General features: G+C 41.5%; 2 protein-coding genes and 1 pseudogene across 3 annotated transcripts; 1 reads left to right on the top strand and 2 right to left on the bottom strand.

The window, feature by feature from the left end:
* Nucleotides 1-7,769: 7,769 nt before the first annotated feature.
* LOC311010306 (uncharacterized protein) lies at nt 7,770-16,027 on the bottom strand. The gene is made up of 15 exons (XM_084040839.1): nt 15,598-16,027; nt 14,459-14,909; nt 13,669-13,764; nt 13,105-13,491; nt 12,798-12,899; nt 11,900-12,132; nt 11,603-11,781; nt 11,411-11,504; nt 10,952-11,296; nt 10,732-10,849; nt 10,564-10,655; nt 10,351-10,465; nt 9,716-9,985; nt 9,422-9,598; nt 7,770-9,333 (listed from the first exon to the last, which is right to left on the bottom strand). The coding sequence occupies exons 2-15, from the start codon at nt 14,667-14,669 to the stop codon at nt 9,131-9,133; spliced, it is 2,622 nt and encodes an 873-aa protein (XP_083896965.1). The 5' UTR covers nt 14,670-14,909; nt 15,598-16,027; the 3' UTR covers nt 7,770-9,130.
* A 509-nt stretch (nt 16,028-16,536) lies between these two features.
* Nucleotides 16,537-17,175, bottom strand: LOC311010315 (C-X-C chemokine receptor type 4-like; the record flags this gene model as incomplete). The annotated part of the gene is made up of 1 exon (XM_084040845.1): nt 16,537-17,175. One exon carries the CDS (start codon nt 17,173-17,175, stop codon nt 16,537-16,539), a length of 639 nt encoding a protein of 212 aa, XP_083896971.1.
* Nucleotides 17,176-21,894: 4,719 nt separating this feature from the next.
* Nucleotides 21,895-23,998, top strand: LOC311010300 (inactive serine protease 35 pseudogene; annotated as a pseudogene). Its single transcript, XR_014599424.1, has 2 exons — nt 21,895-21,987; nt 22,553-23,998. The product of XR_014599424.1 is annotated as an inactive serine protease 35 pseudogene (transcript).
* Nucleotides 23,999-25,641: the final 1,643 nt, after the last annotated feature.

The following is a 25,641-nucleotide window of genomic DNA, read 5'->3' as shown; positions in this document are numbered from 1 at the left end:
GCCCATATGGTTTTCTTTATTTCCTAAATGTTTGCATTTAATTTGGCCAACACCTGTTCCAAAAATATGTTCTATTAATAAAAATGGTATGCCAATGGTAGTGGAAACACTGCTTAAACTCCTGTTATACTTAATTGTCAAGTCACTTTGTAATTCCATATACTTTTTCTTCTCCCTATATCTTGCAGGTTTCTAAACTAAATGCTCTCGGCTACTGCCCCCTGCTCTTTATTGGACACCGTGGACGAAAGGGGGACATGAATGCTGATATGATCCACCATATCTCCGAAGATGGAGTTATCCGTGAAATTTTAAAAAAAATGGGGAAGCTGTACGAGCACCTCCTGAGAAGTAAGACCATCCTAGTTCATAATGAGCTCAAATGTCTGTCTAGCCTCACATGTTGTTTTGATTTCAAAAACCCTCAAGAACCCTTTCAAAAGCCCTAAAGTCTTCAAACTAATTAGGGCCCGAGCACGAAAGTGCCAGGGGCCGAAATGGCCGAAATGGCACTGAAACTGAAAAGGAAACCTATTGTTTTTGATGAAATTATTATTTTTCTACTGCGCCATCGCAGTTTTGAGGGGCTTAGGATGCACCTAGTGTCACAGAAATTGGCACACAGGTCAGAAGTGGCGAAAATTGCAAAGTTCAAAAGTCATTGGGGTCGGGTATGGCCAGTGGGCTCCCAAACGCACGCCATGGTTGGGATAAAGTTTTCTTGATGTTCATGAAATTTGGTGGGATCATTGCTCTCATCTTAAAGAGCACATGTACATTTATACTTTTTTTTTTCGCAGAAAGTCGGCCATCTTAAATTTAGTGCATTCATTTTGTTTTTATGAACACATGTTTGAGGCCTTTAGGATGCACAAAACTGTAAACGCATGTGGCTGCGGGAATGTATGGTTGGGTCTGCCAGCGTCCCACCAGCCATGCTGCTTGCAGCTTTGATTAATGTTATTTTTCCTTTGAATTCATTTATTTATTTATTTCAATATTTATTTGCAATATTTGCAGAGTTGCTTCTTCCACAAGTAGCTGGGACATCACCAGCTGTACCTGGGCCACTGTCAGACGTACCAGCCCCTCCCATGGACCAGTCTGGAGCCGGACCAGGACCGGAAGAGGAATTCGTTCTTCACCTGGTGCCTGTATCACCCCCCACCCTAACCGCCACCTCCTCTCCTTCTCCCCCCCCCCCCAATCTCCACCTCCTCTCTGCCTGCCACCCCCCCAACCTTCACCTCCTCTCCTCCCGCCCCCCCCAACCTTCACCTCCTCCCCCCCCCCCCCCAACCTTCACCTCCTGTCCCCCCCCCAACCTCCATCTCCTCTCTGCCTCCTCCCCCCCCAACCTCCATCTCCTCTCTGCCTCCTCCCCCCCCAACCTCCATCTCCACTCTGCCTCCTCCCCCCCAACCTCCATCTCCACTCTGCCTCCTCCCCCCCCAACCTCCATCTCCACTCTGCCTCCTCCCCCCCAACCTCCATCTCCACTCTGCCTCCTCCCCCCCCCAACCTCCATCTCCACTCTGCCTCCTCCCCCCCAACCTCCATCTCCACTCTGCCTCCTCCCCCCCAACCTCCATCTCCTCTCCTCCCGTGAAAAGAAGACGAGTGAAAGGTTAGATTTACTCTCTTCTTCATGCCTAATGACCTTGCTCAAACAAATGCAAAAACAAAACAATGATGTTTTGAAATGTTTAAATATTCATATATATATATATATATATATACTGTATATATATATATATACTGTATATATATATATATATATATATATATATATATATATGTATATATAAATAGTATGTCTGATATCACATATACATGACATTTACATTAAGCCAGTTTTGTTCACAGCTTCTCCTTTATAAAAAATATTGTTAAATATATATCTTCTCTGATCACGACATCTTCAATATTACCAAAATACAGGGAAGGTATTTGGGATTTCCTATCCCAACATATTTTTAATAAAATATGCATATTTGGTATGTGTGTGCATCTATAGTGAAATAAGGGTTTTGCCATGCAACAGCAAACTCTCCCATTTTACTCCATGCAGTTGTGTGCAAGGCTTGTCCCTGAATATTGTTACAAAACAGAATTAATGCCAGTGAGACTAGCTACACTACATAATCCGCATCATCAACGTTTAACGTTAAACTGTGTTATTGTGTTTCGCTGTTTTATTCAAGTTTGTTTATTCCAGAGAGGACAAAATGTCAAAATGGCTTAGGATGCACGTAGGGTCACATAAATTGGCACACAGGTCACTGTGTACTCTACTTTCTTTCTTTAGAATGCAGAAAACACAGGACCCAGAAGGTTTTCTTTTTCGAAGAGCTTCTTGACCGAAGAGTTTTAAATGTAAGTATGTTCTCCTTTCTTTCTCTTGGTTTTTCTAGTAAAATACAAAGACATTTAAGGTTCACAATCAATTTATTGTTCATTCTTCAACACAGTGTTATATGAGGATTATATTAGAAAACACAAATTTTAGTCCTTTGATGTTTCAAAAGACGAACAAATAATGGTGTAGTGAAGAGCTGTCCCCGACTAAGAATTTACCTAGTCAAATCTAATTCGTCATGTCTTTCCTATAGTCAACTGATTGTCAAATCATGCCGATTTTTAATTGCAAAATCAAGGCCTCTACATATGATCAGCGGAAATACTCCTGATAATGCGCTGGCTGTCCAATTGTTTTTTCGGCAGTGCTGTGCCATGATCCACTCTGGAAAGTAGCTTGTGGAAGGTGTTGTTGGGCAAGGCTTCACGGCTGAGCACTGTTGGGCGGCTGGAGACCGAGGACTGCCCCTGGTACAGAATTATGCGCGTTGCGATGACACAAGATAATGTGGTTATAAACCACAATAGGTTATAAACACTGCTTCCCTTGTTGTGGCCCTCCTGGAACCCTCTACCCCCATGTCTAAACTTTTAAAGACGTATACCTGCAGCTGTGCAACTACGTTGTTGGTGTTGGTTTTATGTGTAAGGACCCTTATCATGCTACTGAAGAGGTTTGGTGCTATTTTGAGCAATATTAGTGATTAAAATATGCCGTTGTGGATGCGTTAGGCGCATCGCCCCAATCTAATCAGTGTTAGCGCTATGGGGCTGTTAGCGTCTTTCGAGGCTTTCTCGATACATGGGTGATCACTGAAAAAAAATGTCTGGATGGCTTATTTGATGTTTTTTCATGGCGAAAAAGACTATGGGGTCCATTTTCACCGGTCTTACACTTTAAGGAGATTGATGAAAAGCGTTTTATTAACAATAATATTAAGAGGTTGATATACAGTATATACCACAATAGGTGATGTATCATTCTCATATTTGTGTGACAATTTTACTGAATCATAGAATATTTGAGTATTTGTGGTCATCCCTAGTGTAGTGTTGTAGAGGATGGATTGAGGAATCTCCCTGTGTAACGAGAGAATCTGCTCTGTACTCCGGTGGTACAGCAGCGAGTACTTGTGTATCTTCTTCAAGATGGCAGCAGTATGAACACTCAGTGGCTATTGTCATTTGGTATCCTTTGGGCTCTGCGCAGACATCTTACTTCACTGATAACACTGATGGTCTGTAGATGGTACCTGATGATGTTCTGGAAAGTTTGAATCACCCATTGCAGAGCCTTTCTGTCCTCGGATCGGTTGCACCAGATAGACAGACACTCAGACATAAGACAAGGCTTGAAAGAATAGAAATAATTGAAAGATGACCTATTCTACTTATGTTCAGGTCTTTGCTTTCAATGTTTGACTCCTACAGAGCAGATAGACACAACTGACCGCACAGTAAACAGGAAACTGCCTGTATAGACCAAACGCGTTTCAGATGTGTTTTTTTCACTCGCAGACAAACACTCTCGTGTTAATCTATGCAGCTGTCTCCACCAACACCGTCGGGCACTTTTTTTCAGCTTTGCTGTCATAGGTGTTTTTTGGAAATGGATGAATTATTAAATATATTAAGCATTTCATAGTACAGATATATTTAAGAACTGTCTCTATCAGAAATGCTTGTTTCCCTCATAACTACTTCATGTTAGTTCTTCATCATTTTTTCCTAATGTCATGCCTTTCAGGGAAGAGAAGAGGTCAAAGTTCGGTGGAAACCGTGCTCTAAATGGTAAGTTCTTCCTCAATTACAACAAACAGGTGTTGGACTGGAAAAAAATTACTTATACAGTGCTACAGTAGATATCCTCCCATTTTAAATACACATTTTTGGCTGAGTACAATTGATGCTATTTCATGCATTCACATTTGACCCAGATGGACCATGCCGTGTTTTAGGATTATTGACCCCCCCCCTCTTCCCCCGCGGCCCAGGCCCGCTTGAGGATGGTCTTGAGCAGCAGTTACAGTCTTTTCTTATTTGTTGTTTTTACATTTTTTGAGCACAAGACAGCCAACAACATACATACTGCTTTTAACGCCAATGTCTATTTACACTAGTGTAGCAGCAACTCTTTCCTGATCTCATCCAAACTCCGTGGAGGACAGCGGGTGGTTATTGACCGGTGACCAACATGTAGTCCGTCACGTCTCTCAGCCCCCATGGCCACCAATTGTTTGACACAGTGACCATTGGAACACACAAAAAGATTGTCTAGTTTGACACCAGCATAAGTGCACACAAACACTTTAATTGATTTTAAGATGTACTATAGCATGACAAACTAACATGTAAGACATGTTTAATAAGCAAATTGTTAAAAAAAATGTTATTATGTCAGAAGCTTTATTTCCTGTTAATATGTGTTCTCTCTTTCATTTCCTGGCAGTGGCAAGGACTGGGAGGACACGTGGGAGCCGGCTCAAAATTACATATAGCTGCCCGAATTACAGCCTGAAAGTTCCTTTCCTGTTCAGATCTTTATTTTATAAAAGCGTATGTCTTATTTACATTTATCTTATTTTTTCATTTTTATTTATTTGTTCCTTTTTTATTTACATCCTTGTGACACAAAACAGTTTCAATAAAATATGGTTTAAGGTATGTTTGTTGTCTTTTTGATGCATTTTGAAATTATTTTTCAGTAGAGTAATACTTTTGAAAATGTAATTGAAGCTCTGATCGTGGAACCATACATAACAAAACAACTTAAAGGAGATATATTATTGAAATCTCTCCTTTTCTGTACTTGTTCACATAAATGTTAGTGTCTGGAGTGCCTACAAAGCCACAAAGTGTGAAAGTACACACTCAGTATTTTTTGGTGGGCTCAGCCAGAAATCATGAGATTAAACATGCTTTTGAGATGTTGGTCTCTTCCATGTCATGTGGGACTTCAATGAATAATACTGCTTCCAATCTGAGTATTCCCGACAACGTTGCAATCAGAGCAGACCTCCATCCATCCATCCATTTTCTACCGCTTATCCTGTATTCAGGGTCACGGGGGGGCTGGAGCCGATCCCAGCTGTCATTGGGCGAAGGCAGGGTTCACCTGGACAGGACGCCAGTCTATCACAGGGCCAACATGTAGAGACAGACAACCATTCACTCTCACATTCACACCTACGGGACATTTAGAGTCATCAATGAACCTATCCCCATCCTGCATGTCTTTGGACTGTGGGAGGAAGCCGGAGAACCCGGAGAGAACCCACGCTTACACGGGGAGAACATGGAAACTCCACACAGAAGGAACCCGGGCCGACTCAGAGCAGACCTGATTTACTAAATTAACTCGGCAGTGAACACTTTATTGTTGTTACAACATGAAATACATTTTAAAAACAATGATCAATAACCATAATGGAGTCTTGAATGCAGTGTTATTACAGCTGTTCCTGTGACAATACAGAAGGGATTTTCCATGCCATTACTTCAGGTAACAATAAAACTAGATTCTGCAGTGTATTTAAATTGCCTCATGATGTTATGTTTTTGTCTGTCTTGTTGAAAATAAAAAGTGAAATTGTTCATTTTGTCATTTTTTTTTAACTTAAGCCTAAACCTCTTATAGGCCCTATATATAGGATATACAACCATCAGATTATTATTTTTTTGCTGAAAAGAACTTATCAGGATGTCCAGAATTCTAAAGGCTACAAAGTTGTCTACATATTGATATGTAATAGAGACGAATTTGACCTCCAAAACAACCCACACAATAAGCCTTTCTCTCTAAAGCTCCTCTTTGACATATATTCTGTCTTTTTCTAAGCTTTGATATCTAAATACAACAATAATTACCCCAAGGGAAAAGAAAGATAAAGAGACAGATCCATATCTTGTGATGGACTGCTTAAATATAAACCATTCATTGTCCAGTGAAGTAGGCCTCTGTGTCTCCCTTCCCCATGCACAGCATGTTATGGCACAGTCCTACTTTCTCTCAAAAGCTCATATCTTGGTCAATTAAAAAAACAAGTGTGTGTAAAAATGTAACCATTCACAGAAATAAATTTGCATTACCATATTATATACTATTGGTTCATCCAGGGCAATCCTGTCAGCCCTGGGGGAGGGGACACAATGGCTATAAATGGTCTTATAAAGTAATACTGAGGCTAACCTTAAGTCGTTTAAGGGGTAAATGGGGTCTCATGGTCTAAATTGAAAAACATGACAAAGGATAAGGTCACCATCAATATATTAGACACATTTTGCCACTAAATATCCCTTACAATATGTTTTAGTGATTTGATCCATCTTGGCTCTATATAGGCTGTGAGAAAGTACACATCGCAGTGCCTTGGCAGTGAGCAAGATGAAAATGAAACTTTGTTGTAGGAGGACAGTGAAGACATCATTGGAAAGGTCTTGATTTGCAGAGTACAGATATGCCACTGTGAACATTCTGGATGGTTCCTGCTCCTCTGGAATGCCCTTTGAACCTTGAACCTGAGGCACTTTTAAAGGCTTACAGAAAGGCAACACAATGTAATACAAACATGGGGAAAACATTTTTGGAAAGCTCTTGACTTCTTCTATTGTTACCTTTGTCAAACCAAAAGGGGGCCCTACTGGGTAGGGTCAAAAACAGGAAAAAACATGATTTCACCCAATTAACAATAGTAAAAATTAAATCTGACCAAATAAATGTGCTCCCCAGTTCCTAAAACATAGAATAGAATTACGAAGTTCCTTGACACATGTTCACATAATAGGGAGAACACTTTAGAACTACAAAAAACATGGCGTCGCCCACTTAAATGTATTGCATTTTCGGAACGTTTGTAGTTTTTTTGATTGATTTTCCGGGTTAGGGGTAAGGGTTTTAGAATTGAACTATCTGCCCGTTTTTCAAGAGACAAAGTATAACCTGAACATATTTTGTTCATATTATAGCGAGATTGATGTTGTCAAAATATAAATAGGCTTCTTTTAGTGCTTTTTTAAAACTTGTTTCCAGCTGCTTCGTTTGTCCAAAAGAAGGGTGCGTTCAATGACGGATTGAGCAACGTTTTAAAAACAGAGCTTTATGGATTTCGACCCCGATTTATTTTTGTTTCTATAAAGTGTAAGTGCAGAGGCTAGTTTGATTACATGTTGTTTCAAAATGAACCGGTGTAGATGTTGTCATATAAACACAGCACACATGAGTTCAACATTTATTTTATTATTGAAGTTCACATATACTGTATGTTTGTATCATAACCAAGGACATCGTGGAATGTTTTTGTGGTCAGTATATCTTGTGGTCATTCCATTTTCATTTCATATATTTTTTGGCACACATATAGACAGACTATCATAATAGCAAATGTAATGCTTAGGTGAAATTAAAGTAAAATAATATCAGGACGCGGATAGGTTAATTGATTACTCTAAATGTCCCGTAGGTGTGAATGTGAGCGTGAATGGTTGTCTGTCTCTACATGTTGGCCCTGTGATAGACTGGCGTCCTGTCCAGGGTGTACCCTGCCTTCGCCCAATGACAGCTGGGATCGGCTCCAGCCCCCCCGCGACCCTGAATACAGGATAAGCGGTAGAAAATGGATGGATGGATGGATGGATAATATCAGGACATGGTGGCTAATTTACATGTTTAAGCTATTTGTCTGATACTAACAAACGTAAACGGCAACTTCCGGTCCCAGAATATGAAAAAAAAAATGAATTTTTGAACTAGAAATTGAAAATCAAATCATTTTTTAAATTAAGTCCATCCCTTTATAAAGAAAACACCTTTTAATTAAATTTTCATTTTTGTATTTTAAAACGAAAATCAAATAACCACTTATTTTTTGTTTTTTAATATCCTTTTGTGAAATGAAAATCCAATAAAAACATACACTGACCGTGACCTTTATTGCTATTAGACATTCAAACTTGTTACGAGTTTCATAGTAGAAGTGTAACTAACTACAAAGTAAGGAAGATTTGAATTAAATGCACATTTTCCAAAGTGTGTTTTTAAAAGAGGTGCCTTAAATTCAATTCAATAACCTTTATTTTCACTCGAAAGACTTAGAGGTTTCCCTCATTTACAGTGACGAGGAACATACAAACACAATTACAAGGATAACATATAATGAACAAACAGAAATAAAATAGTATAAAAATTACGTAGATTAAGTATATAAAATACAAAAAAAGGGCAAGAATAAAAATAAGATGAATTACTAAAGGAGCCATGAATTCAACTAAAACAGTTAGTCAGATGTGTAGCGTCTTCCTCACCTCAGATCTCGGTGCCCAGCCATGTCTCCTCAGCAACAGCTAGTGTATGTGTGTGGGTCGGTGTGCGTGGGTGTGTATGTCTGTGCATATGGCTATGTGTGTGCGTGAGTGTGTATGTCTCTGTGTATCTCTGTGTGTATATTTGTGGGGGTGGGAGGCTTGGGTTTCATGGTGTTCTTTGTTGTTCATATCTTGTTTCGTTTTTGTTTTGTTCGCTTTTATTTTCTGTGAGGCACTTTGTGCTACTTTAAAGTATGAAAAGTGCCATATAAATAAAGTTTGATTTGATTTGAACATTCAGAAAAAACAGTAACGTGGATTCACACTGGACTGGTAATGAAACATCAGAAGCATCATTTTCACTTTTCCTCACGATATGACGGCCCTGTTTTTGGAGCTGTAAGAAGGCAGAGCAGGAAGCAATACAAAGACTCGTTTAAACATCACCAAAACGTCCTTTTCCCTGCAGTGTTCACTCCAGATCCTCAAGGTCAGAGTCAGAGTCACTGTCAGAATAGTCCTCTGAAAAGCTTTGAAGGAAGTTCTCTGCTCCAGTCAAAACTTGAAGGTAGCACTGTCTCGCAAAAGCCATCCTTTCCCTGACACGATGAAGTTTCTGTTTGGCGATGCTCTGCAGACCTTTCATCCCGTCTTCAGTCAAAGCCCAGGGTGAATCTTGATCATAAAACCAAGCCAGTATTAGTGACTTGATCATCAGTCATTGATGTGAACATTCATGTGATGTCAAATCTAAAAAACATACCTTGCATTGCTGTCCTAGTAATGAGAGAAGACAGCTCTTTTAAGGAATCCCCACGAACTGTTAAGGACCTCCAGTGGCGGTTCATCTCTGACAACAGGATCGTTTTTTCCTCCTGAAGTCTCCGTTCTGCCATGATACTGTCAAATACTCTCCTCTTCGTCCTGAGGTCCACAGAGTCTGTGAAGCATTTATGACAAGAATTTCATTCATGTATGAAAGATCAAAATAAATCTAATTGAATCCATTAAAAGTGTGCCACATTTGATGGAAGCATTAAACAGCTGTTGTCCCTACCATTGTCAGGTAGCTGCCATGGCCAAGCTGTCTCTCCAGACAGAATGGTTTCCAAGCACAAAGTTTCTGTGCTTGGAACCATTCCATTGTACTGCTCTACAACTGCAGTCAAGATCCCTTTCTCCTCCCTGATCTTCCGGCGGATCCTTGCGCGACCTTTGTTGGAGTCGTAGTCTTTGTAAAGTCGCTGGGAGCGTCTCTTTATACTCACAACCAGCATCTCTATCTTAGTGGCCAAGGCAGCAGCGTCTGTTGTGTTGTTGGTTGTTGCTGTAGAGAAGAAAAGTGTGTGTTACACTTTGAGTAACTTATATAATAGTGCGATTTGATCTCAGTTTTTTAAAATTCTCCAATACCATTATATTAAGGCAATGAACTGGAAACCTTAGTGTCGTATGCCTTTCTGAGATGAATCCCAACATAAAACATATTTGACTATTAATCCAAAATTAGCTATAAGTCCAAAGTATCAGAATATATCCAGAAAGCTCTATGGATACTAGTTAGTGAAGAATTTTATTAGACAGTGTTATCACTAATTCTGAGTCTAAGAAAAAAATAACAAATTACTCATGATGGCATTAAAGTCAGTCATACACTTTGCTGGAAAAAAAACCCAGTAATAATTTCCTCACTTTCAGCCCAATCCTTCACATCCCTGACCCAGTCTTCAAATTGCCCATCGGTCGCTGCCATCTCTGCCTTCATCGACTCCACTTCCTTTTTCTTCACTTCAAGAGCTTTTGTGGTCTACAAACAGACACATTGAAATAATTAAGTAAAAATTCAGCCCACAATTGAACTATAACTACCAATGAATCTTAAACGCTTTTAAAAAATGTAATTACTTTTAAATATCTGCGGGACAGGTAGGTGGCCAAGTTGTCCATCTTCTGCTCATTCCACCGCATGGCCATGAGTGTTAACATGTCCGTACGCCCTACAACAGAAAATATGATGTTATCACTATTTTGCCTATTTCCTAAACCAAAGTTTGTACTATGTGGCCAACTCACCCGCTTTTGACATGTGCTTTGTTGTAACTGCTATCCTAGAGAGGAAGGCATTCACTTGTTCCACCTCCTCCCCAAGTGTTAACCCAGCCCCTTCCAGAAATGCTCCACTCCATTTGATCTGTTTAAAATATATTAAAAAACAAGGCATGTTATAATTTGTCAATGTTGACGTTAAGGTTTTCACATGAAGTAATTCTGTCATATGGTGATGATTACTTACTTCACATTTAAAATCATGAGCTTTTGCATGAAACACCGAGAGGAACGGCTTCATTTCCAGCAGATGTTCAAACTCTGGGCAGCTTTTAATAATTTTCTCCAGGTATGGCCAATACTTGCAGGCTACATCCATGCAAAAGAATGTAGGCCTACTGCTGGCCAGCTTTTCCTGGAGAAAAAGAGGATAGGCAAAGATTTCTCCCCTGTACATGTTGAGGGCACAGAGAAGGACTCCATGCCGACACACAGCCAGCTCCAGTCCCTCCTCGTCCAGTTTGCTGGCTGATTTTTGTGAGGTCTCTCGAGCCGCAGACCATTCCCCGCCACAAACACCTCTTCCGGAGACCTACGATATTAAAATTGATTGATGAAAATGGTCTAGAGACTTACAGTTCTTATCAATACTCGTTAATAGGAGATATTGTATTCTTGTATATATAATTATAAAATGCAATATTACATGTTTTGTTGTGCTGTGTATGTAGTTTACAAATCGTGTGACGTCTTCATCCTTTGCAATGAAGACGTTATCAAAAATGGCCTGCTCCTCAGATCTAAATAAAACAAAGGGACAGTTTATGATATCAGACATTAAGAGACTTATTTTTTGTTATTAGTTCAAACACTGTGACATCATGAATGTTTATTGTACCTTCCTGCGTTTTTGAAACGGTAATGTTTGCGGTTTCCATCCACGGAAACCGCTAGCATATCCGGGCTGCAAGCTTGACAGGTGAAGGGCTCCTCCTTGCAGAGGCTGTCCACCTCATATCTCACAGCCTCCCACTCGAAGAAGCTTTTGAGGAAGCTATTGCTGGAGATTTTCCCAGTCTATCACAAAAACGACATCTTGATCAAATGATATTTAAAAACTAAAATAGAAGGACACAGCTTTTGCACAATGCACAATACAAATTGGTCAAAAACGACAAATAACTTCAATACTCACACGGCCAAAGCGGACAGTTCGCCGATCAAGCATTTTTAAAAATGCCTGACAGGACAGTCCAGGTGCAGCCATTTTAATTTCTTCATATGAGAAGAAAACATCAATGGCATAGATTGTGGCAAAGTGAAGGGTTGCTGGCCAGTAATCACTCTTTACAACATCCTCCACTCCAGCAGTCCACGTGGCTTTGCATGCACTGCAAGCCAACTCTGGCATGCTGAGCTCATGTCGGCCTTGAAAAAAACAAAACAAACACTGTAATGTCAATTTTCACACACTTAATTATAGAATTGTTTTTTAAAGAATATGTTATTAATTTCTCATTAATGTAACGTTATGCATATCCATATGAGGCTGGGGGCTGGGCAGGAAAAAATACACATGCATCTAAAAAAGAAAATCATGGAAAATGCCAAGCCTTGTTCTGTACAACAAACAGGTCATGAAAATAAAAAATGTAGTACCTCACATTATTAGAATATTACATATACCAATCAAAATAAAAGGATTGATCAAACAGAAATGTCAATGTTATGAAAAGTACTGTATGTACTGAATGTGTGTAATGAATCTGGAATTCACTCTTCACTTTAAGAATTACATCACAGAAAATAAAACTTTCAAATGATATTTTAATTTTTTGAAATGCAATCGAAGTAGCAAAAAATGAAAGCGGTCTGACAAATTTGGTCTTCCTCACTATTGAAATGTTGTGTCATTTCTAGAATCAGAGTGTTTTCGGAGCATTTAGTTGTTGTGCAGATGTCACTGTCTTTTAGCCTTACTCAGTACTCAGTATGTTAAGATATCATACAAAGCTATTACAAACATTTGTGAGTTTGTGAGATGGGATAGATATTATTAGGAACAAACTTTTAAAAAAGTTTCACATTCTTACCATTCATTGTGATCACAGCCACAGCCTTTCCTGGTTTGAGATTGAATGAGTCTGTTGAACAACCACATATTTTTTCTGGGATCTCCACAGGTACGTAACGTACTGAAAAAAGAAAATGTGGATTAAGAATCATTTTTATCGAATGGGATGTACAATATTGTAAAGTGACAGATTTCTGACTAAAAAAGACTGAACTTTACTGAAGAATGTGAAGCACTGCTGATAAGTATTAAAGTGAACATGAAGAAGCAAAAATGTTCAGTCCAGCGAGAAAATATTTTTTGTACACTGACAAAACAGAACTTACCACAGGGAGAAAGGGCCTTATTCAGCACATACGTTGTTGGGGGCAAGGGCTGGAAAAATCCCAAAGTGCTGCCATCTCTGTTATGGAGGGGGTGTCTGGTGTGCATGCTGACATCACACTCGGCACAGAAGAAGGGGCGTGGGCGGCAATCACGGCAGCGGACAACAGCGGAATTGCTTGAACACTGTTGGCAGATATGGGCTTCCATATTTTCTAGTGCCACTGCGGTGTTAACCAGCTGTGGTCTTGCTGCCCTCCAGCTTTCTGAAAAGATGCTTTTTCTGGTGCTCCAGTTTGTAGAAGCCAGAAGAGCTCTTGGGGTTGGTGCTTCCATCTCATCTCCTGTGGCATCACACAATGATAGCTGGAGATCTTGTAAAAAACCCTCTATTAAAATGGTAAAAAAATAAATATATATATATATATTAAAAAGTTTGATACCTTGAATTTCAAATAAATACAAAGAGAGTTTACATTTAACTCTGTATTACATACACTGAAGATACAAGTAAAAATATCTGAACACAATGCTTTGAACAACTGTTGGCAACGTAAAGTACATACCAATAGCATCTGGAGCAAAGACCACATCAGAGCTAGTGCCGGGAGCACTAGTGTCAGGAGCATCAAAAGAAGGATGAGTCTTCTGACTGCAGCCAGCTGTATCAGAATAAAAACAAACAATTATTCACAGCATTAAACTGGTCTACTTGTCCCAACACTACTTGCACATGATAGCCCGGTTAACAGAGTCAATTACGAAATCCTCACCATCAAACATTTATCTAGGAGACTATGTGGAAGGGACAAGTGGACTTTTTTTCACACATCATGATGTGGACATGTATTGAACTGTACACACAATGACAGTAAATTAAAATACTGGCAACACAATCAGAACAAACTATTTGAAAGGCAGTCTTGCCAAGAACAATATATATAAAAAACTGACATGGTTGATACACAGCCAAGGACAGAAAGACTCTGCAGCATGTGATTAAAACTTCTCACCAGAACATCATTAATAACATCTACAGTGCATCAGTGATATCAGTGCACAGATTTAAAAGACAACACACACCACAGCCACGGTCTGTTCCCCCTTCTGACAAAACCGAAATTGTATAAGTCTGTGTAGTGGTCTAGTATGGCAATTGCGATGTTCGATATAATGTTGTTACTTGAAGAAAACTAAGGAAAGAAGATAAATTCCCTTTGCGAATCAGTTCTCTAAATATTGGTTATGGTTTTGTTAGTCATGGTATAATACATGAAAAACTTTATGTTCTCCTTGGTTTGGCATAAACAAAAATCAGGATCTTTAAAATATCATGAATGCTAAAACAATACTGACCCTTGTTAGACTGACGCCTGCTGGAGCGTGGCGGTCGGATTACGTTGCCATCGCTGTCCCTCTTTGTCCACCTCATTGTTGGAAGAGGTGCAGCAGCTTGCTCTTTCTGGAGCACACCAAGTAAGTGATCCACCCCTTGCAGGTCATCACTGAGATTTTCAGCCAGGTCATCTGCACTCTTGAGCAGATCCTGGAGCTCTGAATCGCTCATGATGAAGACACAGACAGATAGACAGACAACAGAAAGTTGGACAAATAAGACAAACACAAAGGTAAGCACAGTGACAGTGAGAGAGACAGAGTGTTAGAGTGAGTGAGAGAGAGAACGGCTAACAGGTAAAACACAGCAAGGACAGGTTAACAAGAAAGACGTGGCTCTAAAAAGTGCCTTTGTGTTGTTTGGTTTTCAATAAAACAGGAAAGGGTTGGTAGGATGATAAATTTGCAGGATCTGTTGAGAAAAGAGAGAGCAGAATTGGAAACTCAAACCTGAAGAAGATACAGTACAGATTGTATTATCATAATTGACAAATAGAAGGTAACATTTCATTTGAAGAGATATAGGCTAGGTCTAGGCTATGTCTAGGCTAGGTCACTGTGCAAAAATACCACAGCCTCCAGTCATTACAACAAGGTAAGGGTGGCAGTAGGGAAGTGGTCTTGACAGAAGTGGTAGGATAAAGAAGTATGTGAAGGCCCACAGATTTTGCCCTGCCCTTCAGTGATCTTTTTGTTGAACTTCTGGTGGTAGCATATCACTTCTATATTTAAGTAGGTTACAACTTGTAATAATTTAACATAAAAGTGTGGAAACAATGATTAAAGCCATTTTTTAATGATTTTTCAGACAGAACCGTATTTATTTATACAACTTTTATTCTGCATAGACGCAGCCTTTTTCATTCTGGAGGCCTACTAGCCGGCTGTAGGCCTAGGCTAGGCTACTCGTTTGCTAAAATACTTCTCTGCACATTTAAGACAGTGTAGTGTCTTAAATAAATCAGTCGAATGAAATTTATATTCTACAGTTCTATATGGGCTACCAGCTACATTTGCGCTGATTCTATCAGTTTTTGGGGCGCAGATTTTAGTGCTATTTTGTTCTTTTTACTCTCTTAACCATGCATACATGCTCTTACCTGAAGGGGAAGACTGCAACTGCCGCGAAGGACGCCGGTCCTGGTCGCACACCATGACGTATATCGCGCATTTCGTTTGATGGCGCACGCACCTTTGAATACAAATCTTTATCTATAAAGATACGGACATTTTACACTGCGGTACAGAGGGAAACAAATAAATGAGCCTATTATGTATGCTGTCATATCACATCAGTAAGAACATGTTTACAGCATGAATTGTTTGGAGTTCCCATCGTAGCCTACGTTAAGTTTTGTTTGGACAGTTGAGGATTATGGGTAATGTAGGCTGGTGCCTTCAGCTACGAAAAACTGGCAACAAACGAATTGAAGGGGAAACGCGGAAACAGATGTACAAGGCCCATTCGTCTTGTGTAATTAACAAGGATACACTGCTGTGTTAGTTGCTAGAAACGTCACAGGTATTATTGTAAAATCATCGTTAGTGTAAAATCCTAAAGAAATGACAGTACTTCTGGGTAATAGGTCCTCCCTATCGGACAGGTGCTCACGGCGTCTTTCAGCCGTAGTCCCTAGCAACCCGACGTCATTGAAACAGCTGTCTGGCCATAAAATCTTCCTAACAAGTAGGCTATCCAATAGGACGGATGCTCACATCGTCCATTAGAGCCGTGGTCGGGTTAATACAGGAGTGAATGGGCTGCTGCAGCAGCCGCTCTGAACGTCAAATATCACCGCTGACGGCATTACATTGTAGTGAAGCAGCCGCTCTGGACGTCAAATATCGACGGGAAAGCAGCCGCTCTAACGTCAAATATCGACGGGAAAGCAGCCGCTCTGAACGTCAAATATCGCCGCTGACGGCATTACATTGTAGTGAAGCAGCCGCTCTGGACGTCAAATATCGACGGGGACGGCATTACATTGTAGTGAATTGAACCCCATCTCCGTCTGCAGACGACGTCGAAGGGTACTTTTTCAGTCAGTGACTGACGCTAAAGGGCCCTTGCCGTCAGTCGCTATTTGACGTTCTGGGAGTGAGACTGTGTTGTCCAGAAGCACTGCCAGACCCTGGGCAGGGGTAGAGTAGTGATGTTTGCAGGCTGTCCTGTGCTGGTCTGAGGTCAGCTGTCGAACCACCAGAACAGGGATGGACAGGATCATTGCAACCAGCCAGAGTGTAACCAGCAGCATCCTCTTTCCTATCTGATCCAAGCCCCTCAGCTGGTGCACCACCTGTAGGTAGCGCTGGACACTCAGGGCCGTCACAGTCAGAAGGCTACTAAAAACTGTGCAGCACACAAGATACGACACAAGCTTACAGGTCACCAGTCCAATGGTCCAGCTGTCCAGGAGAGTGTAAATCCATAGAGGCAGTGTGAGCAGGCAGAGCAGGTCTGATATGGCCAAATTCAGCATCAAACTCTGGTTCAGACTGGACATTTGCTGCCAGTTTGGTCTGAGGACAATCACAGCGATATTGCCAGGAACTCCCAGCAGGAAGCAGAGGGACAACACCACCGCAGGGACCAGATGACTGAAGACCCAGGTGTCATCAGATGGAGATCCAGGAGAGGAGATGTTCAATGGGACCAGAGTGGAGTTGAGTTGTTCCATGCTGCGAACTTGCTGGCTGACAAGCTGGATATTGTCCACTGAGCGAGTGATGATTGAACCTATGCCAGTCTGTCAGAGAAACGAGATGTTGTCTTTTGATGTTTCCAAAGAGGAACGAATAACAAATTCACAGATTAGTAAGGATAAACTGGAATCTTACCCGGATATCACGTGTTCTTTTGTGGCTACGTGGTTTTGCATGGCTTTGTTATCTGATGCAAAGATGCATAGTTCACCACAACACCTCCAGGAAAGTAAAAATAAAACCAGAGGACTACTTTTTGCATCTACTGCAACAGTGAAGACTCATATTCAAACATCGGGCCCTATCTTGGCGGTCTGAAACGGGAAAAACAAGTGTCTTTGTGGGCGGATCTCGGACACTGTTATTATAATGGCGGATAAATGACTCTTGCGCCCGACGCATATCTAAAAATTGTTTGTTTGCCGATGAAGATCATGTGATAAGATTGAAAGCTCCAGAAACCTCACAAAATGTTGGTTCCAAACACTAGCGGCGCCAGGATTTTGATTGTGGGTGGGCCACAAGAAAAGTGGATGGGCCAATTAAAATAAGCCAAAAAAAAAAAAAAAAAAACGGGGTTCCCCTTCATCTCTGTTTCAGCACTGAGGACAGCGACTCAGTAGCCTACCTGTGTGGCTCTTGTGTCGCTGTCCTCAGCTCAGTGCTGAAGCGGACAAAGACCTTGGCAGTAAGCCTGACTTCATTTATCTCTTTTGAACGTTCATACAACAAGACTGAAACGGAATTATATCTTTGGAGGGTCTATTTCTCTCTCCATTTATTTACTCAGCATGGCGGGCAGGGAACTGTCCAAAATTATTTAACTGTTTCTAATAGGCCTACATTCAGAATGACAGAAGAACATATCGACATGAATTGAAATAACAGCAGCATTGAATCCGAAACAGCTGCTAAACACAAACAGCAGGAAAACGATCCAAAATGATTTCTCCTGTAGCTTATTTCTTCAGAATAATTAAATGAATAACATATCTAACCATATACACAACAGCATAACAATCCGAGATAGCTGATAAATAATCACACATGCACACAATTTAATTCAAACGTGCTTGTGGGACTTGGGGCTTGTTACAGCAGGAGACGGCGGGGTTTCGTGCTGAACACAGCAAGAATTTCTTGATATCCCAGTGAATCAGTCAATTCCCTTTCAAATGAAAGCAGGGACAAAGCGTTCAGTCTACCTGTCAACATTGTTGCCCTGGTGCCTGTTTTTATCCGACTGACAGCTGAAAAGAGTCTCTCCACAGTATATGTCGTCATGGGCAATGTGAGGAGGGCCCGCAGGAGACTGTTCATGTTGGGGAAAATATCACGGGGGCATGCGTCGAGCACTTCTACGAGTGTTTCTCTTTTCTCGGTCTTGTTGGCCTTTGCCTTTCTTTTAAGCTGCTGCACAAACAGTGTGCTCTGCGTCTTCCATGGGAATGGAGAAGTGCGCGCAGGCGGGCCGGATGAGAGCCTTGTCACCAAAGGTGTCTGACCATGGCAAGCAGGCAGCAGCGGCTCTCATAAAGCCGTATGTGTCGGGCTTGAAACGAGCGTTCAGCTCCATCATCTGCTTGTCCAGTATGTCATTCCACACTTTCTGTAGGTCCGAGTTTTGCTGTACAGGTGATGATTTGCCCAGAGTAGAATCAACGTGCGTATTGTCTAACCTGGCCGGCAACTTCCTCTTGCGTGATCCACTGATATCCCAGCGCACAATCTCATGTTTATTCATCAGCTCATCCGTCAGTGCCATTACTTTAGCAAATGCATCATTTTCATTCCTGAATTGTGTGTAGCTGTCCTTGAGCCCTTCAATCAGATCAATACAATCTGTAACTGAGAGTGTGGGAGATTGCAAGCCCTTAGTGGCGTAGTCGCTGACTTCAAACAACTGGTTGAATGTGACAAGCAGAAACAAAAACTTTTTTGTTTGCATTTGGTGCAGTAGGGAGTCAGCTTCAAGTTTTGTTTGGCCAGAACTTTCGGAGAATGTTGCGAGGGTCTCCAAAATAGGTCCCAGGAGCGTCAACACCTTACTGACTGCATTTGACCATGAGCTCCACCTCACATCACAGGATCTCTCCAGCTCCAGTGTTTTTTGCCCCGGTCGCATCTGCTTTTGGATTTCCAGAAATTTGGCGTGTCTGTGCGCCCCAGTCATAAAGTTGTGCAAGCTGTTTATAATATCGAAAAACGTTGAAATGCTAGGAGACACTTTAGCTGCTGTGCAGAGGACAAGGTTGAGTCTATGTGAGTTACAATGCACATATAAAGCGTGGGGAAACGTCTTCTTCAGTATCACATGTACCCCTCCTCTGTTCCCCGACATGACTGATGCGCCATCAAACCCAAATCCGACACACAGCCCCGGGTCCAGCTGCAATGGCTCCAGCACCTCCAAAATCTTAGCCGATATTGCCTCTGCAGTCATGTTGCCCGTTTCCACAAATCCCACAGCCCGTTCTTTCAGTGTGCCGTTGTGCAGGTATCTGACGCATACTGCCACTAGCTCTCTTTTTGAGATGTCTTTGCACTCATCTGCTAAAATCGCATAATATGTGTCCGGTTCATGCAAATCTGCCTTTATTTTTTTAGAAGGAGTGATGCTGCGATTTCCAGTATCTCATTCTGTATAGAGTGGTGCAGCAGTTTACCATTCTTGGGTAGTTCATCCAGTCGCCTTTTTATTTCTGGGTCATATTTGGAAACCAGGTCAAGTAGCTCCAAAAAGTTACCCTTGTTTGACGCATCTGGATTTTCCCGATGCCCACGCAATGGGATTTCTTGTTTTGCACAGAACAGGACGAGATCTATTACCATCATGATGTGCTGCCTATGTCTTTCAATGAAGGACTTGTCACTGGCATCGTTGTTCAGCTGGTTAATAATATTTCCCCGTCCTGGCTGGTGACTTTGCTTAAAACCATCCATTTTCCCCAGCGCTGCAGCATGTGCCCTGCTGGCTTCATGTTTGCCACAACCCTCGGAAAAATGTTTCCAGTCTTTGAAGCCCGTATTAATGAACCTATTTTCATAAGCTGCTTCAGGGAAATGACGACAAGACTTACAAAATACAGCATCTCTTGAGATGCTGTATTCCAGCCACAGGAATTTTGAGCACCACCTGTCAGAAAAACTCCTATCTTTCCCCGATATGTGTGTGGCTGGGAATGTACGGAGTTTGGGCTGGCTTGCAGGCTCATCTATTGATGACAGGTCTAGCGGAAGTTGTGACAGGTCTTCTTGGGGAACGGCATTTGTGCCAGGCTGCTGAACCCTGTCTCCTATAACACATCAAACGATTTCATAAGTTACCTCTGCCTACTGCCAATATTATTTTTCCCTCTAGAAAATGTGCATACGGACACTATACCTTATACTATAACGTTAACGTTAAACTATAACGTTAACGTTAGCCTAACCGTTACTTGCCTTGCTGGTTTGAGGGAGTGGCTAGGGGAGGACTTGACGTGGAGAGGCCGGCTGAGCTGGATGGTAATTGATCACTAACGTTACTTAAAATGGTAGTTTTCTTCTCCTGCTCCTCGGAGCGTTTCTTGGAAAATTGAAATGAAAACAAGCTGCTTTGCTTCGCCATGCTAAGTTTCATATAAGCTAATAGCTACCGTCTGTGTCTATCTCATGGATCATGGTCTGTCTGTTCTGTCTGATTTCTCATCTCAAAGCTTGCGCGCCAAAGTCATTCATTTTATTGGATCACTTGCTGGTGACGATGCAGCCTGTGGGCGGGCTTAGTAGTCCACACGGGGTAGAAGCCGCTGATTGGCTGAGAAGCTTTCATTCAAAGCTTTCCTCAGGCTGCTTATTGGATGAACAGCTAGAAAGAAAATCACTCACTAATCAGTAGGCATGAGTCAAAATGGGCGGGCCCAGGCCTAAAATGGGTGGGCCCAGGCCCACCAGGCCCAATAGTAGTGCCGCGCCTGGTTCCAAAGCCAAGTAAGAACTTGGCATCTCATTATGAATCTCATTTTATAGAACCTTTCTAACTCTCTCTCGCTCTAACTAAACTGCTATGGTTGCAAGTGCACGTCATCTGTTAGGATAACAGTAGCCTAATAATTGAGCCTTTGACTGATGTGTGTGTGCCTGTAGGTCCACGTGTGTGTTGGTGTTACAACATCTAATCACGGAGAAAAGAGGAGTTCCTGCTCTGAATGAACTCTTGTTGCAGAAAGCAGAGCGACACTAGTGAAAATAAACCAACAGGGGTTAATATACTGGTTCCCCTGAGAGGTGTGTGTGTGTGTGTGTGTGTGTGTGTGTGTGTGTGTGTGTGTGACCACACACTTCAAATGTCACCTGACATAAATCAAATTGTTTTGGCCGCGAAAGCACCGGATAAACAAGCTGAAAGGCAACATTTTATTGGTAGATCTATCTGCAAAAAGCTTGACATCTAAACTAACTTCTGTGTAAATTTCCGACGTAATCAAAATATTTGCAGAATGCGAAAAAAACGACTCAATTTTTGACATAAAATGTAACGTCATCACATGATTAGTACCTTCATTCATGCTTGACTCCCCCTTTCTGCCTGTTTGCTCATCGCCTTTTTTCTGCATCAGAGTGGGATGTAGATTTCTCTGAGGATCTTGCACAAAGCTTCTGCTCGTGCTCCAGCTTCTTTTTTTTTTAGCCCATTAAATGATGGAAGTCAGTCTGCTGGGAGCCGTTTTGATGGAGAGGATTTTTTATTGATGAGAAGGACAACATTTACTGGAAGTTTTGTGTGTGTTTTTTTATGTTTGCAGGTAGGAAGAGACATTTGTATTTCTTGATAGTCTTCTCAAAATACAATCACATCAGTCCTCTTAATATTGTTTACAAAAGCTATGTTTTCTCTGTATCTTCTTTCTCTTTTCATATTAGCTATACTGGGGTTTCACTGCTTTTCTAAGATGTATAACTTTGAGTAAGTTATACACTAATATCAGACTTACATACTTAATTAATATGAAAACAAGTCTCAAATGTCCTTTGCATCACTGAATTATTGTTACATGTAGTAATAACAATAGCATTACCTGCATTTTGAACCATGTATTCTTTTAATTGAATTGTTGAAGTAAAACATCACAGTAGCAGTTTACTGCTCAGTGGTTTGTTGTTTAGAAGTTGAGCTTGTGCACCCTCTGCTGGCCATATAACATATGGAAGCGACATCATTGCTACTAATATGAGCTGTGGGAACATGCATAGAAGTCTTCTCTTGGCCTGATGAAAAAAATAAGAGATGTTAAGAGGTTTGAATCCATATTATTTCTCTCTTACACCTTGGTACTGGATATTTCTATCTCGGTGTCTCTTTCTTTTCAGTGGGATGGGACTCAATCACTACCTGTGTCTCCTGCTCTGTGCAGCAGCACTGACGTTTTCTGAAGTTACTGGTAAAGATGGGAACAGCGGCGCGTACAGGTGGACCAGGCAGAGCCTCCCAGTGCTGCTCGAGACAAACACAGAGCCTCTAAACATGCCGTTGTTCGGCGGGCAGGAGGAGGAGGAGAGAGGGGGGATGAAGACACTCTGTGGAATAGAGTGTCAAAGCAGCCTACCACCCATCGACCTTGCCGAGCAAGAGAGGATTCTGGGATATGAGACAATGCATGAGAATGGCACTCGCACGCATACAGATATCAGTCTGCAGGGTTTTAACAGGACGTCTGCAGGAACACCAGCCCTCTCGCCGGCTCATGCCCGCAGGAGACGGCAGGTTTATGGAGCAGATGGACGCTTTGTGATCTCTGATTCATATTTCATCACCAACTATCCTTTCTCTACGGCTGTTCGCCTCTCAACAGGCTGCTCTGGAGTCCTAATATCCCAGAAACACGTGCTAACAGCGGCACACTGCATCCATGATGGGAGAGACTACCTAGAGAGTGCCAGGAGGCTTAGAGTAGGGGTGTTGCAGCTCAAGACTAAGAGGAGAAGAGGAGGTGGGAGGAGAAGAGGGAGGCAGAAGGGTGGGAGGAAAGGAGAGGCAGAGTGGGGTGAGGAGCAGATGATAGAGGAAGGTGAGGAGCAGAATAGTATAGATGAAGATGTAGTGAGAAAGAGAAAGGGAGGCAAAGGCAGGAGGTATAGGAGGAGAAAAGAGGGTGAGGAGGGTGTAGCTGAGTTAGTCAGAGGAGGGAAACAAAAAAGTCCCAGACGTATGCCACGCAGTGCTGAACCCAGGAAGCAGCCTGTCTTCCGTTGGACACGAGTTAAACAAACCAAAATCCCTCAAGGATGGATCCAAAACAAGAGCTCCGCCAGCTCAGTGTCCCCCGACTACGACTACGCTCTTCTGGAGCTGAAACGACCCCTGAAGCAGAAGCACATGGAGCTTGGGGTGGCACCCTCTGACACCCCCCTGGCACGGATACACTTTTCAGGCTACGACGCTGACAAAAGCCTGCTGGACGGGCGTGGAAATGAGAAGGTGGTTTACCGGTTCTGCTCAGTCGCAAATGAGTCCGACGATTTGATGTACCAGCAGTGTGACGCACAGCCGGGCGCCACAGGGGCAGGCGTTTACGTCCGTCTGAGGCAGGAGGTGGGCGAGGAAGGCAGGAAGGGGAAGTGGCAGCGGAGGGTGATTGGAGTGTTTTCAGGCCATCGGTGGGTTGAGGTAGCGGGAGGCGAACAGAGGGACTTTAATGTTGCGGTGAGGATTACGCCACCCAAATATGCCCAGATCTGTCACTGGATCCACGGAGATCCAAGACTCTGTAAAGAGGTTTGACTGCAAAGTGATGGATTGAGTCAGTTCAACAGTATGTTCTTGTTTTACAAAATGGTCCTTAACATTGACTTGTGGGTTGAATTTGTCTTAGTTAAAAGAAGGAGGTAGCTTTGTACAGAGAAGTCAACTTTTAGCAAAGTGTTAATCTTGATTGCAGACAGCGTTGTTTTCAATTTATCACTACAGACATGTTTACCCATAATTGCAGTTCCTCAAGAGCTTAAACAGCCAAGAGCACGCCTCCAAAGGTTATCATTCATTGCATCCAACCTTATATTTGTTTGAATATATTGTCAAGCATGATAAATGCCTATAGAGGATATCTTCTTTAGAGGTTGTAGGTAATCCTGGTGAATTAGTCAAAAATGTATTTGAATTTGATTAGTTTGGTACTTCCCTTTCTTTCACACTCTGAATCACCCAACATAACTCTGAAACTGTAATTGTAAAGGAAAAGATTTCAACAACAGCTTTTTTTTTTACCTTTGCATACTAAATAAGTCAAACCTGCTGGTCCTTGTTTTACTTCATTTTAAAGGAATACTCGGTTTACACAATATTTATACATATTTTATGATGTTTAAAACATCGTGTCGTTATCTTTTCCGTCACTGACCAGAAATGTTCTTGCCACACGAACATTTTCTTGTCAAAAGAAGGAATTCATGCAGATAACACGTAAAAATGTTGAATTATCAAACGACATAACGACAAAATCAAAACCGATAAGTAATGAGCTGTGAGTAAGTTTCTGCCAGGGGGGCGCTAGCTTAGCTTAGCATAACGACAGACCAGGGAAGCGGCTAGACTGGCTCCCTCTGAAGGAAACCAAATTAAAGTTTAAAATCAGCACTTTGCTGGACTATTACTTAACTAGGTTCAATAACTTACATCATTACTGCTTGCTAGCTAGTTTCTCCCTGTTTCCACTCATTTTGCTAAGCTAACTAAGCCAACCATGTCCCAACTGTCGCCTCACATTTACAGTAACTCCAACATTCAGGAAAAAAAGTGATGCAAAAGTTGCACAAAAGGTGGAGGTTGGTAAAATGAAAGATGACAAGGAGTGATGGATGTATCAAACTACAGTAGCTTTATTGAGAATAATTCACACAGCGACTGACCAGCATCATATTTACCGCACAAATGTTTCCTTTACATTTTCAATGCAGAGTGGCCTATTTTTATTATCACTGATGATACCACTTTTGACCAAGAAAGTACAAAAGCCCATTTATTATAAAGCAAGGTAAGACATGCATTATATCTTTATCACGGTTAATGTATTGTAATTTGTTTATAATGACATGTTACAATGTCTCAACACAGTTTGTTGTCTTACCACGTGAATCCACAATACCCACACACGAACACACACTCAAAAAAGAAAAGAACACATAAGATAATATTTTTGACCTAAATGAACCAGGAATTGTATTGTTAATGCAGCGTCACTATTTTTACAGCTCTGACTGAGGACCAGTTGTAATCAGATCAATATGCCTCACTAAACCACAAATCATGTGTAGCTTTTTCTGACAAATGAGAGAAACACACCTTCAAACATTTTTTCATATCACAAGAACAAAAATAATTTCTCTAGTTTACTCGTCATCATCATCAAGTTTCTGCACTCTTGGTGGATTTTCATCTATCGTACTAAGATTAGAATTCCTGG

This window comes from Eutrigla gurnardus, assembly GCF_963514095.1.
Source record: "Eutrigla gurnardus genome assembly, contig: SCAFFOLD_64, whole genome shotgun sequence".
Taxonomy (NCBI): domain Eukaryota; kingdom Metazoa; phylum Chordata; class Actinopteri; order Perciformes; family Triglidae; genus Eutrigla; species Eutrigla gurnardus.
The sequence above is the reverse complement of the archived record's forward strand: the minus strand, read 5'-3'. Positions and strand labels throughout refer to the sequence as shown.

Excerpts from the sequence above, each read along its gene's own strand:
- LOC311010306 (XM_084040839.1), bottom strand. The coding sequence starts at position 14,669 with ATGAGCGATTCAGAGCTCCAGGATCTGCTCAAGAGTGCAGATGACCTG. Across the intron at positions 13,492-13,668 it reads CTTTGCTCCAGATGCTATTG|AGGGTTTTTTACAAGATCTC; the intron begins GTATGTACTTTA and ends CCATTTTAATAG. Across the intron at positions 9,599-9,715 it reads ATGGCAGCTACCTGACAATG|ACTCTGTGGACCTCAGGACG; the intron begins GTAGGGACAACA and ends AATGCTTCACAG.